The sequence below is a fragment of the Protobothrops mucrosquamatus genome, unplaced genomic scaffold (assembly GCF_001527695.2).
Source record: "Protobothrops mucrosquamatus isolate PMUCROS unplaced genomic scaffold, P.Mucros_1.0 scaffold95, whole genome shotgun sequence".
Classification (NCBI taxonomy): Eukaryota; Metazoa; Chordata; class Lepidosauria; order Squamata; family Viperidae; genus Protobothrops; species Protobothrops mucrosquamatus.
In genome coordinates, this window is record NW_015386470.1 from 1,903,721 (window position 1) to 1,921,960 (window position 18,240).

At 36.8% G+C, this 18,240-nt stretch overlaps 1 protein-coding gene across 1 annotated transcript; it reads right to left on the reverse strand.

Annotated features, from left to right (window-relative positions):
- Positions 1-1,041: 1,041 nt before the first annotated feature.
- On the reverse strand, positions 1,042-17,782 carry LOC107284479 (vitamin D3 hydroxylase-associated protein-like). Its single transcript, XM_015812543.1, has 15 exons — positions 17,573-17,782; positions 15,600-15,713; positions 13,998-14,141; positions 12,784-12,917; positions 11,771-11,977; positions 11,359-11,399; positions 8,960-9,084; positions 7,297-7,422; positions 6,146-6,243; positions 4,864-4,963; positions 4,599-4,642; positions 3,151-3,190; positions 2,028-2,136; positions 1,262-1,407; positions 1,042-1,170 (listed from the first exon to the last, which is right to left on the reverse strand). The coding sequence occupies exons 1-15, from the start codon at positions 17,780-17,782 to the stop codon at positions 1,042-1,044; spliced, it is 1,767 nt and encodes a 588-aa protein (XP_015668029.1).
- Positions 17,783-18,240: the final 458 nt, after the last annotated feature.

The following is an 18,240-nucleotide window of genomic DNA, read 5'->3' on the forward strand; positions in this document are numbered from 1 at the left end:
TAGAAACTTGGTTGAAGATAGTAAAATTCTAGTCTAGCCTTTTCTTGAACATGATATTTTTTTCCAGGTGATTTCAAAAGCCAAACTAATTGGGAACATTAAAAAAATGAGCACCCAACAATGATTAAAAATAGTATCATTTGGATTGTAGGGTTCTGTAACAAACTAGAAAAAGAAACAAATTGTGTAGCCTTGCCTAACTATTGCTATCTTACTTCTATAATCAGCGTTTGCTTGTCAGGGACAAATTTCATGCAAGTGTGGGAAACATGTACACAGATGTGATGTACTGAAGGAGGGAATAAGGGAGTGTACAGGAATGATTGATGACTTTCTTATATTGTAATAATTCTGTTGTCTGGTTTTCATTGGCTAACAAAGTTTATAAAGCAATGCTACTAATTTTCTAAGGTGTGGCACTTCTGAACGCAACTGCTGCCAGTGTTCAGATTCCCAGGACTTATTTCAATAGAAAATAAAGTATTGTCTCTTTAAGAAGCCTCTGATTGAGTTTTCATGATTGGATTTTTATGATTTCTTAAAATCATACACTGCTCCAGTGACCTTACATATTAAAGACTTGTCAGCTAACTTGCTGCTTGGGAGAACTAAGCCCTACTGATTAGTAGATTTCCTTTGATATATGCTCCTTTTGAATTCTTCAGATGAGTTATATTTAAAAAAATAATAAAGTCAGACTCAGTTTGCCGTGACTTTGGGAATGCATACATGTAATTTTCTTGCAATATTATGGAAATGGTTTGTCATTGCCCTCTGCCAGAAAATAGTTGACTTATAAAGCCTCATTCAGATATTAACCAGTATTTGCTCCATTTAGCTTCTAAGTCTAAATAAGGTCAACCAACTTCTGCCATGTGCTAAAGTAAGATATACTGAAAAAAGCTTTTTACCATACTTTACAAAGAATTTAAAACATGTTCCAGTCCCGATTGTGCTATGCTAAACTGTTTATTAATTATTTTCCATTTTTCTGCACCAGGCTGTCCAATCTGAAGAGAAACCATTAGCCTATGCAATAGATCATGCTTTCAGTCTGTTGTTGCGGATGAGGGTCTCAACTTCCTTCATGAACCGAAGGCACAGTTCCTCCTGCCAAGCCAAAGCCACACACTGGACAGCTACAGGGAGACCCACAGCATCCGTGACAGCCTGAAGATAGAGGGACAGTCAGAACAGGAAGAGGCAACTACATGATGAACTCTCAGAAAGACAGCTTGGTTCTTTCCGTGACCATACAGACCTCTTTCAGCCGTTTATCCCAGGGGTCAGCATAATGACCTTGGTACTGTTTCAGCTCCTCTTCATCAGCCTGGGTGGCAGTGGTGACTGGCACAACACCAGCAGGGAAGTTCAGGACATTGTATAAATTAGTATATGAAGTAGCAGCTGAAAAGAGCAGAACAAAAGTAAATCAATCAAAGTTCTACAGATCATCCAGGAAAGATTCTTGTGGCTATGGACAAGATCTTGTGGGGTCTCTTTTACTATTCCTATTCTCTGGTTGTTGAAACTGAACCAAGTTTTGGAAGGCTTTAGTCTGGAATTTTGTTTTACTTTTGAAAACTAGATCTTTTTCCCTCCAGCCAGATTAATCCACATTGAAGTCACTACATTTTAGGTCAGCAGTGCTTTGGGACAAGATTAAAGCAAGGCTTGTTATATGATCCCAATACTGAGAAGAAAAACTGAAATCAAAGCTATTTTTAATTGTCTGCTAATTCTGGGAGAAATTGATCAAATTTGAGATTTCAATTTTAACGTTTAAATGTGTAAGTGCAATTTACAAAGCAATTCAGGGTATAAAATGTAATAGAAACAATGACATAGTAATTAGCAACCTGAAATATTTCTAAAGATTAATTTGTTCAAAATTAATGGCTAAATATTTTTTCTGGATCTTTGCAAGCACTTGGCAAATAGCTTTTTGATGATGTAAGAGACAAGTTTTTCAGTGTTATTTTCTGAAACCGTAAATGAAAGCCAACAAAAGTAAATGGCTATTATACCAAACAATTTCCCAGGATACCCTTCATTAAAAGCTGGTGCCAGGACTGGACAGAGGATGACATCCAATTTCAGCTTCCTCCACTCAGCAATGAATTCTTCACGGTAAGCCTGTAGAGAATATTTGGCAAGATGGACTAGACAAAACATTTCCTTCAATCTCCCTCAAACTCCCTTTAATTGCCAATGTAGTGGACAATTCTGAAGCAAGCTTTCTTTCACAAATGAAGGTGAATATACATGTCCCAGGATAATGTTGCAGGATCCAATCTGGGTCGGTCAGTAGGACCAGAGGTTTAGTTTTCCGAGCTTTTGGACTTGTGCTGGAGCTCATCCTCAGGGGACTTCTCTCTAGCACAATAGCCCAAAGCACACACTCTGCTAGGGAAAAGTTCCCTCGGCACAAGTCCGAAAGCTCAGATGATTAAACCTCTGGTCCTAGTGACTAACTCAGATTGGATCCTGCAAGCTTTCTTTAGACACAAACCACTTGCCAGAATCTTTATTCTGAAAATAATAGTGCTTGTCCCCACGTCTATTAATTCCCCCAGGCAGTGGGGCCAGGTTGATAGTTTGAGAGCCTTGGGGTATATGTACAGTGGTGGGATTCAAATATGTGAACAACCAGTTCTCTGTGTGGATGCCACTTCCAGAAGTCCGTTCTGGGCCTGGGCAACAAAAAATTAGCTACCGGTTCTGCCGAAGTGGTGCGAACTGGCTGAATCCCACCACTGTTTATATATCTCACAAATGTTTTGTAGTTTTAATGAGGGGGACTTAATCTGGGTTTTGTTGTTGCTTTATTACTAGTGTTTCATATTATATGTTTTATCACTCAGTTTTATTGGATAGATGGGTGGTCTTATAAAATCAATCAATCAATCAATATTGGAGTTACTTATTTGGGCAATGCATTTCAATTTCTGCTTACAAAAGCTACTATACTGTGATACATTTAGATCTGCTTGGCATATTATGCCTATGTTAAAATCCATTTCAGTGCTGAGAAAATACTTCTAGCATCAAACATTACTAGTGATCACTGACTAGAACTTTAGACAACATCTTAGTCATTATGTAAAGTATTATGGCTCATGGGCAGGATACCAAGATCTCCAAACTCACCGCCACTGCTGCGTGTTGCTTCCAAAGGTTTTTGGCTGACCTACAAACATTGGAATAATTAATTAACAACTCTTCCATGAAGACTCCCAGTTAAAATGATGATTAATATATATCTGCATGAGACAAAATTTATGGGCTAGTTAAACGGTGATTCTGTATCTAAAGGGCAATCTAGCTATGCATTTAGGGCCATTTTGGTGAATTGAGCCAGTCCTTGGATAACCCAGATCACTGACACTCCCAATGTCATGATCCCTGTGCTTACTTTTGTAGTTTGGCCAACTTGTATAAAGCTTAAACAATATTGCAAAATCTAAAAGTATAACCAGGCTTATTGTTTGCACTATAAATTAACAGATAGTTAACAATCATCCAGATTTTCTGCTGTCCTTTCTGGTTATGCTGATGTATAGTTTCATCGCTGTTAACTACTTTGACATGAAAGGAACCATTCCTTATTGAGATATTTAATTTTATTTTTATAAGAGTCTCTTTTCTCACAATATAGGAAGGAGGTTTATTTTAAAGTATAGTAATCTTAGGTAATATAAATGCACTCAACTGTTAAACTTGTCATGTTGAAATTTGACCTGGCTTTAAACTATTTATACTGTTTGAGAATGTTACCAGAAAGGAAAATATCAGAAGTCAGGCTATGAGTACTCCCACAGTAATTCAGAAAAAGTGCTTCAGAATATGTGGGAATACAGTATAAGCACAAATATCATTTTTCAGGTTTCCCTATAAACCTGAGACATGCTCCTATGCATCCTGAAAAGTCTCTTATTTTCAAAGTATAAATATGCCTAAATTATGGTGCTTGATATTGCTGCCTTGAAGTCAAACCATGGTTTATTGATTATTTAAGTAAACTGTGACTGGCAGAGCACGTGGGATCAGGAGATTATGCCTCCTGTATTTCTGCTGAAAGATGACAAAGAGGTATATTCTAGATCAGCTTTGTTTAACCTGATGCTGCCACATGTGTTGGATCACAGTGTCTAGAAATACAATCAGCAGGATAGAAACATAGGGGTCATTCTATAGAGAGTAAGGAAGGTGGCCTTAATGGAGATACACATATTAAGGCAATAGGGATAAAGCATTTTTAAGGCCACAACTTCCAGATAAGGTTCAGAAGTGTCTCATATAGACACCTGCCTGACTTATCTAAATTTCTTCCTCTTTCTTAAAGGTCAGTGAATTAGAGAGATATCTATTTGAGCTGCTTCCAAACTTTATCTAGACATTCTGGATGTTAAAAAAGCTTTATCCTGGCAATGGAGACTGCATATCTCTGTCAAAAGTCATCTTCCTTATTCCATACAATTCTTATTTTTATTTGGAATTCTACCATTTGTAGCCCAACAGATCTGGAAGACAACAGGGTGGAGAATAACACTGTATGGAGTAGATGCTGAAAATAAATTTAAATTCTTATTCCTTACCCAACTCCACATAATGCATTGAGATCTCTGGCAATCCGGGGGTACTAAGGAAGAAACACAAGTTTACTGATTTTATTGTATGTAATTGTGTAAGTTATTCCTTAAGGATGGGTGAAATCAGCTAGGGCACCTCCAAGAGAGACCCTCTGACTTGGATTAACACATTTGGATACACTTCCCTATTTTAGCAAATCTCTAACTTAGCAAGCTAGAGCAAGTTTCGCCTTTTCATCATTACAGGGTAAGAAGTAAGCCAAATACTCACCACTGGTTTTAAGATGAATGCCAAAATCCTTTTCAGTACAGTGGGAATACTGTAGCAGTTAATCTGGGATTTCAAAACTGGATCAACAATATCCCCTTTGCTGGGAGATGAAAGGAAAAGGAAACCAAGTCCTTTTTCATAGTTAATAGCAGTGCTCTCAAATAACAAATATTATTTAGATGGTAGCTCTTTTGACTAAATTCATAGAAATAAAGAGGTAGTAATTGTGAGCCAGTAACTCACAACTAGTATACAAAATCAGTCACTTTCTCTGATTTTACATTATTCAATCTATAAATTTAGGTTCCTGAGAATTATATTCTTCAATTACATGCATCCAAATGAAAATATAATAAAACTTTAGACCAGTTGTTCCTTAAATGTCCTTTCTATATCAACTTGCACCCTACCTGCATATCTCCACTTACTGACAGAAGTTCATCTGTTTTGACTCTTGCAGCTCCTATTGTTTATGATGGGAAAGATTGTCCTAAATTTAGGATTTTAGAACTATGTGGAAATATCTTTTGATGTTGCTTTATGTCTTTTTATCATGCGGTAGGTCTCTACAATAAAGCTCTAGAGCAGATAGTAAAAATACATTTGGTTCTAATTTCCTAGTTTGCGTGTTGAGGTAGGTAAAGTAAGTTTGGTGGTAAATGGCAGACAATATTGAAAAAAGTGCCAAAATAAACAGTAGTAGCAAGATTGTGCAAAGATCTCTACCAGACACCTTAAAAGGCATGTGTAAGTCAGTGCTGAGTGAGAGGTTATCTACTTCAATGTTTCCCAACCTTAGCAACTTCAATTCCTAGAATTCCTGGGCCAGCATGCTGTCTGGTAAATTGTCAGATATTGAAGTTCACCCATCTTAAAGTTGACAAGGTTGAGAAACACTGATCTAATGTACAATTAGGAAACTATACGATCTTAAAAGCTTTAATTTCACATGTAACATCTTTTGAAGCACAATGTTTGTAATTCTGTTGTTTTATTACAATGTTGGAACTAGTTGCAAGGTTGTGGCAGATTAAAAATATAATAAATACATTTTCAATTAAACATGTTCATTTCAAAACAATTTTTGATCTTTAAAACGTGACATTTTATTTAACTATTACTTTTCACGCAGACTTTTTTTTCACATTCAAACTAAGGGTTCTCATAAAAACCTAGGATTTCTTATCACACTGAATTTTACATTGGCTAATCTGGGCACCGCCCATGCTAAAACAGAGTTATTAAGCTCAAGCCATGCTCATATTTCAAGTTATCTACTTACAATTTATCCAGTAAAGTTGCAGCTCCATCAGAAAAGATGCCTCTAGTGAAAAGCTCATCCACTACATAGTTAAGTCGAGGGGGCACAAAGGGGATGAGCTGCATAAAAAAGATAAATTAAAATAGTTGGTTAATTGTTTTACAGCAGACGGAATGCTATGAATCCCATATACAGATAATTTAACTATGCTTCAGAAGTTTTAAGAATTACCTAAAAATAAATCCTACTTCATGAAGATTTTATAAACAGATTTTATAAACAGAAACAGATAATTTATGTTTTCTCCTTATTAAACTTGCTTACATTAAAACGTGTAGACCATCCTTTAGCATCATGATGCCTTCCAGACTAATTGTGAACTATGGTTTTCTAGTCAATATGGCTTTTTTGTCATGGTTTAGTAAATAGGCTATGGGCCTATTCATATGTTATGCTAACTTAGCATATATCCCAGGTTTAAATATAGATTTGGAAGAAAAAATGAAGATCAGAAATTAATAAAGCATTTAGTGAAAATTAGTACTTTTATCAAGTCAGCAATCCCAGTTCACCATATAAAACAAAGTTCCAAATTAGTTTATATTAGGGCCATACACATTCCTATGTGGTAAATGTCATTAAGACCCTAATATAGATAATGTGACAGAAATTTAGGTTTATGCCTTAACACACATGATAGTTAGCATATATTCATTTTCCTGCAAGGAAATGATACTGTATAGATACTATGTAGACCATATTACCATGTTTAAAGGTGATTTAATGACATTTTCTAAAAATTAACCTTTGTACATTACTAATAGAGCACATAAACATGCACACGCTTATAAATATTGTCTAGTTTATATTTTTGTAGACTTGCAAAAATGCATAGCCAGGAAAGATAAAGATATTATCAGACTGAATAGATTTGCTGATATAAATATTACAATTAAATTCAATTAACTTAAGTTGATTGATTTCAGTGATCTATTTTAAACAGAAATATACCTGGATCTAAAGCATTGTACAGGGAGCAAAGGAATTCAAACTTCCCATTTTACAGAAAATTGTTAGTAATGTAGGTCACAATATTGTTCTAAGTTATATTTGAGCCACAAATGTCAGAAATGTTTTAAACTAGAACACAGATGAAAAGAAAATGCATATACTGTGTGGCCTGCAGCCTGAAGAAGATTTTTTGTTTCCTGAACAGCCCTTTTCATGCTTGGGGAAGGCTGGAAATATCCATCATCTTTGTAGTATCCAATCCGAAGGAGATTTGAACTGGTGTAAATCTGGAGAGAAGGCGGGGAAAAAAGAGTAAAATATTTGAAATAGCAATTGAATGTCACCATCCCTAGGCTTGACCTGGCTGAAAATGTTCAGATATGATTAGATAGATTGGAAGCTTTACTGCAGAGAAGAATGAACCTTAACTTTGACTGTTGATTACCCACTGCAGTATAAAGAAGTCAGAACCTTTTATATAGATCTTTGCGTCTAGAGTTTAAACTCTAGTCTATACTTTTTTGACCTTCCTTTCTGAATTAAGGGATATTTGACTATCTGTTGATGGTCTTAGGAGGCACCCGGTAGATGTTTGCCTAATGATTCTGTCTAGTCTGGAGAATCATTGCTTCCCCTCATTTATCGTGGTCCTTAAAAAAGTTCATGTCTAGGAAGAGTTGTGGCATATTGATAAATGTCTTTGATGGCCAATTTATTTTTTTGTTTTGATATGTACTGTTTTAACTTATTTGTGTACTACCCAGAATCATTGTGACTTGGACAGCTATACAAGTTTAAGAAACAAACAAATTCAAGGTTGGTTTCAGTTAACATCAGTGCAATTGTTTCCTCTAAAATTCACAAGGAGTTAACAAAAAAGTGATCAGTATTCAAAGAATGGTATTTAACCACATCCTTTAAAACCAAAGAATTTTCTTTAATGTTACACAGAATTTTTGTAGCAATGACAATGAGAGTTCTTGAATAGCCTTAAAGACTATGGAAAAGAGCTTGAGGTATGAACTTTACAAGTCAACTTGATGCTCCTATCTGGTACAACATTCCTTTCAGATCTGTGTAGGCAAATGGTCCAAAACTGATTAGAAACATAATATGTAGATGATATTACACCCCTTTCATTATATTAATGGAATCATTCCAGATAGTGTACAAAAAATATAATGAATTTGATACATGTTACAGTCTTTAGGAGCAAATGTACATTTAGCTACTTGTTTTCTTGAAAATTTTTCATGAAATTGAAAGGAATTTCTCAGCTTTCAGTAATTACTGGGTTTTTATATGCAGTTTTCCCAAGGAAAAGTAAGGCATTAACTACATTGTCTTGATTTCTTGATTGGGAACAATACTTAGAACAGGGAGTCTTGTAAACTGCAACAGAAATTGGACTTGTAGAAGCATGAGAAAAGAGCTTGTGTAAGGCTGAGGACAAGTATAATCCAAGTAGACTATCCATAATCCAACATCACACAATAACTTAAAAATAATCAAGGCACAAGACAGAGACTTGGTCAGGAACACATGGAGGCCAAAACAAAGCAGGAGACAAGAACATGATTTCACAATGCACAAGGGCAAATGCAAAATTTGCTTCCAGCAATGGAAGACAGTCCCTATGTAATTTAAATCCTCTCCCCACCTAGCAGGTACAGGTGAGGTTTTGCTAACAACAAGACGATGAACTTGCCTACAGAGTCTGCATCTTGTTGCTCACTTACAAGGCACCTACACTCTGCTGGTAGCCCCCATTCATTCATTCATTCACTTTTCACATTTGTATAGCTGCCCAACTCATTCAATTACCTCTTCTCTGAATGGCAAAGGGGGTACTGAAGGATCCAGGTGGAATAACTCATCACATAAGAGAGCTTTCATGCACAGAGCCAGACTATCTACATCTCTTGCCATTGGACCGATCGTTGAAGTCACTATAAAGGAAACAGGAGCTCCAGTGAAATAAATCAGGTAAAAGGTTCTTGCTGGTGACTAAGCAGCCATCAATAATAGGTTAGATGGATAAATAATTTAACCAGACATAATTCCCAAGGTTAACTTAATGGAGTCAGAAGTGCAACTAGTAGAAAAGATATATTGGGTGTCAGATTATTTATTTACTACATTTCTATATTTTCCGTAGAATTGTATCCCACAGCAGTTCATAATTTTAAAAATAAATAATAAAAGTAATACCTTAAAATAACATTCCATTTAAATATAAGTGACCATCCAGATCAAAAACAATAAAGGTGATTTGTCAAATATCTCGGTGATAGTTGTTTAGAGCCTTGTATGTTATAAACAAAGTTTTGAACCTGGCTTGATAATGAATTGGCAGCCAATCAAGTTGCTTCAACAGAAAAAAAAAATCAGTAATCTTCCTAGTTCAGTGGTTCTCAACCTTTTTAATGCCGCGACCCCCAACCGGTCGTAAGTCGAGGACTAAACCGGTCGTAAGTCGAGGACTAAACCGGTCGTAAGTCGAGGACTTTCCCTGCCCGGGAGCGCCGCGCATGCGTGGTTCCGCCCCCTGCGCCAGCCAAGGCATAGCTGGCAAGCGGCAGAGACGGAGCAGGCCGACCACCAGCTGGCCCAGCTCAAGGGAGGTAAGCCACCCGCCGGAAAAGGGGAAAAAAATGGCGGACAGAAATGGTCGATCGACCCCAAATGGGGTCGCGACCCATAGGTCGAGAACCGCTGTCCTAGTGCATATTTGCATCAGCTTCAGCCTCCAGACCAAGTGCAAGATAGTCTCTCATAAAGAAATCTAACTGTTATAAATGCATGAGTAACATAGCTAACTTGTTCTTATCCAGAAAGAGAGATGCAGTAATTGACTACCAACTAAAGGTTCTCCTAGTTATATAAGTCACTTGAGTCTCCAGTGACAATTATTATACTAAGTGTGCCTCCATACTCCATCCCTGTTCTTTCTGTCCTCTTTAGAACAAAATTCCTAGATACCATACCTGGAAACATGGTCAAATTTCAGTCTTAGTTTATTGGCCCGCATAAATTGATTAGAAGCAATGCTGCTACATCTCTCTTTAATAGCAGAAAATCAGCTATTTGATCCATTTTATCACTGACAAATGTAATTAGGGTTTGATTGGAGCCCAGACAAGTTAATGTGCCATATATGAAGCTATTTTAAAGAAGACACAGAAATTCCCAATAGTGCAGATTGCAGCCAATAAGTGTTTGTTGTTGCAAAACTATTTTTTTGTCCATTTTGCACCAGTTGCTCTATGTCTGTCTAGACATAATTCAGAGTGTTGATTTTGACCATTGATGCCCTAAACGCTTAGAAAAAGGTTATTTGTAGGCTCACCTGTTTCCCCAATAAATTTGTCCAACAATTTTATAGTGGGTATTGTTTGCTCACTTTGTAACCATGGCAGATTAACTCCAATAAGGCCTTTCAAAGGTCTTTGAAAACTCATTTCTTTTACATGACTTTTAATCAAGTACCGTATATACTCGAGTATAAGCCGAGTTTTTCAGCACATTTTTTGTGCTGAAAAATGCCCCCCTCGGCTTATACTCGAGTCGGCGTCTCGAGAACTGAGGAAAGTGTTTTTCTTTGAAATAAATATTCATGTAATTTTATTGGTATCTATCTTCATTTTTTACATTTACCAGTAGCTGCCTCATTTCCCACCCTAGGCTTATACTCGAGTCAATATTTTTTCCCAGTTCTTTGTGGTAAAATTAGGTCCCTAGGCTTATATTCGGGTCGGCTTATACTCGAGTATATACGGGTAATTAATTAATTAATTTCATTATTTTAATTAATAATTTAATTAATATGTTGCTCACACAACACAGAGAGGTTGTAATATTATAACATTTTGTAAGAATATCATATTATTATGTAGATATTTGTCCATGCACCATCTTGGTAGATGTTTTATCTAGAAAGCTCATGTATGCATATTTAAATATTACAGTTTTTGGATGGCTACTTATTACTTGAGAACAAATTGTGTGGTGGTTAAATGCATCAGGCTAGAAAAAAGGAACATTCTAATGCTGCCTTAGATAGAGATCAGATGAATGGCTTTGGGGTATTCGCTCTCTCTCAGAAGAAGACAATGGCAAGCAAATCCTGAAAATGAAGCCACAAAAACTGCATAGACTTGGGGTAGGAGTCAAGATTGATTTAAAGGCACCAACCCCCCCCCCAACCCACTCTTATTACTCACCTGACTTCATGCCTGCCACTGGACTAGCAAGACCCAGGGTGCTGGGAAAAAATGTAAACAAGAGGGGAAAAAATAAAATGTTCACTATCAACACAGTTAGAAAAGAAACAACAATTGTATAATCTATTCATGCATTCAAAAAGAAGTCTCGAGGAAGGAGCTGAACTTCAGATAACAATTAAAGCTAAAATAATAAAAATGAAATATGTGTTCATAATGAGAATTATAATAAAGGCACCCTCTACTACAGGATGTGCATTCATGACAATATTTATAAACAAGAATCAATTTGTGAATGCAACCAGCAGAAATGAAACATTTCCTAAGAATGCTTATAAAACAGGTAATCCAATCAATATTAGCCTTCAGACATTGGGATGCTTATCAGTCCAAAGAAGAATGTAGAACCGACCTTAACCGAGAGCCTGTTGGTTTGAGTCCACAAAGCCCACAGAAGCTGGAGGGCAGGCGAATGCTTCCAGCAACATCTGTCCCAAAACCCAAGAGGGATCCACCTCCTGCAATCAGTGCCCCTTCTCCTCCAGAGGACCCACCAGGACTTTTCTTGTGGTTCAAAGGGTTTTTTGTTTGACCAAAGATTAAGTTACTGCAATCATAGCTGAGCAAAACAGATAGTAGATTGGCAGTTAAAAATTTTTATATCAGCATTGGACCAAAGAAAGAGAGGTTGGAGGTGAGGGGGAAACTATATAATAACCAATCAAATAATAACTTGCACATAGCACTGCAAAACTAATGAGTGAGGACAAATACCAAAAACATGGCACAAAGATTGGAATCTGGTGCCATTCAGATGTTTTGAGGCCGCAAGTCCCAGAATTCTCAGGAAAAACAGTGACTGGGGATTATGGAATTTACAATCCCAGTTGTGGAAGAGAAGGCTAATACAGAAGAGCAAACAATTCCAACTGCCTTGGTAAAAGAGAGGAAATAGTATAGCTCAACAATCTCTGTAGTTGTGGCCATTCAAAGGCTCCAGAGGATTTTTCAAGAATGGCATAATAAAGAGAACCATGCCACATTGTTCCCAGCCTCCAATACTTAAATTAATACTTCTGACCATGGAAAATTATTTTAGCCATTATAGACAATATCCAGGCCTGATCCATGCTGAAATTAAGGTGATAGAAAATTGAGATAGCAAAATTTCATGTTGTAAGTAGGGGTCTGTTATTTTGAATGCTCCCTCAAAATAATAACATTGCTAACTTGCAGCCTCCTTGTTTCTGGTGCAATAATAAATTCCTTATTTTATTTATCTAAGCAGAAATATTTTTCTTACTTGTTTTAAACCTTCTGCCAAAGAATCTTTCATGCTTCTGTAATCTTTCTTCCATTAACCCACCACCCTAGATTCCCAGGTTATTATTAATCAAGACATTTCTAAAATAGAGGAAAAAATACTTTATCATGCTCTGAGGAATGTTAGTTTTCACAAATGGAATCGCTCCTTGTTTCTTCAAAACTTTTACTATCACGCTGTCATCAGCCTCTACTTTGTCAAGATACTGCACCAAGCCACAGGTAGAGATGTGTCCCTTTGGGAGAGAAAACACAACTTGCTTGATATAATGTTATGTCAGAGTATGTATAACAAGCATACTGTTATATTATACAGAGCTTCAAATTATGGGGACTTGTCCAGGAACAGGCCTTAGTGATCAAATATCACAAAAACCCACCAGCAGCTATTTCCTCTTAATGAAAAGACAGTTAAGATGAATACAAAGAACTATATAAAAGAACCCTACATGGAAAGATCTCTTCTAAAATCCCTTGTTAAGGTGTCAGTTTTCATCTAATAATTAGATTCCGATACCATATGATATCTCCGCTGTCTGTAGAGTACTATGCTTTGAAGAGAGATATGCTTTTATGAAATGCCAATGACTTGTCACTAGTCATAAATTACTCATAAAAATAGCCTACGGTGCTTCAGAATCTGTATGCCTATCAGAACCCAGAGACATCTGTCAAGGTTCATGACCAGCTGCTGTTCCTTGCTCAGATACATATGATGATATATATGTGCATGTGGATATTTTAAGAAGGATCCCATATATACACAGGAGCACAAACAGCATGCTAACTGTTGTTGCAACACACATCCAGTGCCCCCTCTTCACGTAAGGGTTCAGGCTGGTGAGATGGGAAGGGTGGAAGAACTGTGGAATTTAAATCCTAGAAAACATATATCTCTACACTGCCATAGGCAATCAAACATTAAGTGTGTGACACTTCATTCTTATTTGCAATGAAAATTAATCTAATGAAAAGGTTTGACTTCATTTAATTGATATTAAAGCTTTTATTTCCATTCAATTGATATTAAAGCTTTTATCATAATATGTTTCTTTTTAAACTGCTACAAAACGTTTTCCTGTAAAAAAGTAACATGGCTGCTGCCTTGGAATAGGAAATGCATAGAAATGAAACAAGAAACTTAATTTCAGCCTTCCGTATTTCCTAACCTCTGCAGCAACTGGACTGAAACTAGAAATGCCCTGTATTTTAGCTAAAGATGTGGAAATATCTTAAACAACACCCCCTTCTTAATACTTCTGACACACACCTCTTTTTTCAGTAGCAAGTATTTCAAAAGATAAAGGAAGATGCACCTTGTATCCAATGTGGTCCTTAATGCTGACAGGAATTCCATACAGCAAGCCTTTCTCGTTTTGCTTCTTCAGGTCCTGGAGCTGTTCCTCACATCCATGAAGAAAATCTGTCACACAGTTCACCTCCTGGGTTACTTCAAGAGCCTGGCCCAGAGGGAGAAGCATGATTTGTTAAATAAACTAAAGTAAGCTGAAGTCAAACTTTGTATTCAGGAAAATCCATGTGCTGACCCAGAGAACAGATGGATGTATTTCTGTGTGTGTTTATAAGAGGGGGGAGCATAAGTTAAAAACAGTGATAACTGCTGTGAATTACATGTAGCATCTCAATTTAGTTAAAAACTGACCGGGGAATGGCCCTGAAAGACTGGAAGAAGAGCCCCTGCTAAGATAATGATCAGATAAGAGGAGTCCCAGCCAAGAAAATAACATCACTTGAGAAAATGTCTCAAAAAAAGACCCTCCCTAGTTCACATCAAGATAAAGTGAAAGAGGAGGAAACACATTCAGATATGCAAGATTTTGTTACTATAGCTGTGACAATAAAAGTAGTTCTGAACCATGTGGCATTGGTATGGAGTCTGGTCTACCTTGTTCGACAGACACCGAATATCTATGAAATTGGAATGGATTATTGTCTCTCTTGAATCCACCAAAGTAAGCTAGGTAGCACCTGATTACATCTTGTTAACCAGTTGGTTAGGCATATATTAATGCAGGCAAACAATTTTCTCATGGCTGATGGAACTCATTGTTTGATAGATTGGTTTTCTAGGGACTCCAGCTTTGGAGAAAAGTAAAGAGCTGGAAAAGGTGATCTGATTCCCCTTAAAACCCACCAATAAAAAAAAAATTGAGAAGGGGAATGTTGGATTTAAAAAGTGAACCACGTTTCTTACATTTTTGTTTAAAGGCCTCAATTTCAACCAAATTCTCTCCAAGCCTCTAACACTGCAAAAACATCTCCACATTCCCAAATGCAGATTATCCTGGGGCTGCAAAAATGTTCTGGCGAGTTTGTCCACTTCTGTGCTACAACATACCTATAACAATGTTCTCTAATGAGTAGCGAAAACGATTGTCCTAAATAGTTATTTTAAAAAGTGAGATTATTATCTGCACAAAGATGGAAAGATTTGGCATTACCCACAGTGGAGGAATAATGAAACTTTCTCAGATGGCCAAACTGACTGCTTTGATGAGAGAATATTTTTCTTGTTGACTGGAAACCCTTTATGGATTTTTTACATAAAACAGAAAAATATGAATGTTTGATTTATGGTTTTGCCAATGATATAGAAAGAAGAGACATACTGAGCTCCTTAGAGTAGGAGCTAAATTTATAATTGTAGTTATAACTGCTGAAAAGAAGATTGGAAACTACTTTTTTGTATTTTTTTCTTTTCCTTTAACTTATTTTTTATTGCATTTCTAGCTTTCTTTCCAGCTTTCTTTCTCTTTCTCTTTTCTTCTTCTTACTTTATATTGTTTTGTGTTAGATTTCATCTTCCTTTTAAAAACTTTTAATACTATATTTGTATTTTTTTTATACTGATATATCTAAAAACCCCAAAATATTCCAATAGCCCCTATTGTGTTCACCTTTTTAATATAGGTATACAGGACACTCTCTGGAGAAAGTTTTTGCTCTCTGAGTTTTTCTGCCACTTCTGTTAGTGTCAGAGAGAGGATAAATTCCGACTGGATTCCGGGATTCTGCAAGTAGAAACAACCATTTAATAAGGGAAAAACTTGGGAACAACCCTAAATTTATGTCACAAGCCAGGACAAAATTTATACTGCTGTTAGTTTTTCATGACAAATCAAGAACACAAACTCAAAGAAGAGAATGAAAATCCACAGATTATATACAATATAATTGAATGCAGTTCAGAAGAGAATTCTTGGGATATCAATTGAAAACCTCATTCCTTAATCCATTTTTCAGCCTCAACCTCCATTTTTCCTTAGGTCTCAGTCGTATTGCAAAGTTTCATGTTTTTTAACAATGTTTTAAAATGTGAGCTATCTTGACTAGTTTTAGGTACTCCGCTTTTTGGGTTTGGGTTTCAAAAGAAATATAATCTGGGCTTTATACCATGTTGTTGCTTATCATGAGGTATGCCTGTTGAAGCATTAGCTTTAAGTGCTACGATGATTCAACAGAAAGCCATTTATCAATTCTGGTATTCACATGATTTTACTACAAGCACAATTGCTCTTGCTTATTTAATCCAGCAAATAGCAAACACAATAGCTTCCTTATCCTAGTGGATCTGAAGTCCTTGACAGAGGCAATATAGGGATTAGAATATCCTTTGTAAGAATATAGATATAAAAATGAAACCTTGGTTGAGAGTCCCTTTAGTTTGAACTCGCCAATGAGCAAAATAAATCAAGGCTAGAAGACATTTAATAGCCTCTTGGAAATCACTGAATTGTTTCTTAGATTTGTATTCCATCTTTCTTCCAGAAGCTCAAGGTACATAGTATCCCATTTCAAATTTTCCTCACAACAAGAATTTCATGAAATAGGCTGCATTAAGACAAAATGAGTCACCCAACACTCTTCCATTGCTGACTTAGCCCTGGATACCCACCCACCCCCCGTCGTATCCCACTTTATCACTCTGGTTCTCCTCTCAGATTGGTCTCCAGAAAAGATATAGAACTTTCCTCTGACTGATGTCCAACTTGTAACAAAAATTTGATTAGATGTGACTGTGTTCTTTGAAGCAAAGTAATTCATGTGTGTGTGTGAGAGAGAGAGAAAGAGAGAAAGAGAGAGGGGGAGCGATGGAGGGAGGCAGAGAGAGAGAGAGAGAGAGAGAGAGAGAGAGAGAGAGAGAGAGAGAGAGAGAGAGAGACTAAGTGGCAAAATTAATTCTTTTCTAACTTAAATGCTTTGCAGGTACTGCTTCCTCTTTGTCTGAAATGCTCACATGATGATCTGAACAGCCTATGTACCCCATTACTCAGTCACACACACACACACACACACACACACACACACACAGAGAGAGAGAGAGAGACAGACAGACAGAGACAGACAGAGACAGACAGACAGACAGACAGAGACAGACAGACAGACAGACAGACAGAGACAGAAAGAAATTCACCTATAATTACTGTACTTTGTAATTATTACCAATGCAAAAATTAAAATTAAAAGTAGCTTCCAAGCTACATTCTTGCTACTTTAAAGCACATGAAGAGAAGTGCACAATAAATACATCAGGGTTTGCCCAGAGAGAAAGTAATAGATAGTATTTTTTCAACAAAAAAAACCACATCTCATATTCAAGCTGTACATAAGGCTTCATTGATCCTCACTTCCCAAAAAAGGACAGAAAGTATGTCATGTCAAAATTTAAGAAAAGATGCAACCTATCATAGATATTGACCCACACTTTGTAAAACAAGAAAGTCCATAAATTAGCAAAGCTGACCTAAGTTTCATCATTCAGACTTGAGAACAGTTCAAAAGTCTTACTGAAAGCAGCAAAGTTTACATTCAGAAGAGCCCTCCGTAACACACAAACACCACCATCCTCCCCGTCCCAAGAAGAAGCCACCTTCTGTTTAAGCTTCCAAGCAACTTTTTCCATTTGTTCTAGACTGCCATTTCGCCATTGTCGGGCTTCTTTCATTTTCCTCTGAATCTCTCTACGTATCACCCATTTCCATAGCACAACCACTGTGACTGAGCCACAGGCAACAGCAAGGAGAATAGGTGGGTTGATTCCATCTTTGAGCAGAATATCCTGTAGCTTCTCCTGCATCATGGTGAATCTTTCTCTGTGTCTTTGTAGTAGAGTCTCCTTGATACCAATAGGAGGTTGTATTGTTAAAGCATTGGCTATTAAGCCATCTCAAGTTACTGAGACCTCCTAGTTGTACCTTGGACTCATCCCAAGGTGTATTTAAAGGATGATTTATCTAAAGTATTAGATAATCTTAATTAAGGCTTCAACTGATATTTCAGAACAGCCTATTGGGCTCCCAAACTCAGCAGCTATAGCAATAGCCTTTTTTCTTGTTTTAGTAGATAACTTAGTGGCAGCTGCAATTCGCATAGTTACGATTTGTATGTAAGTCTGGCACATATATGTAGTGTGAATCCACTCTCCCATTTCTGTTCTGGGAGTTGTGAGCTGGGGTAATCAGTTACTTGGGATTATGCTAAGCTTGGTGGTTGCCAATAGAAAATCCAAAATGTACCTTTACTAGACAGCCCAAAGAC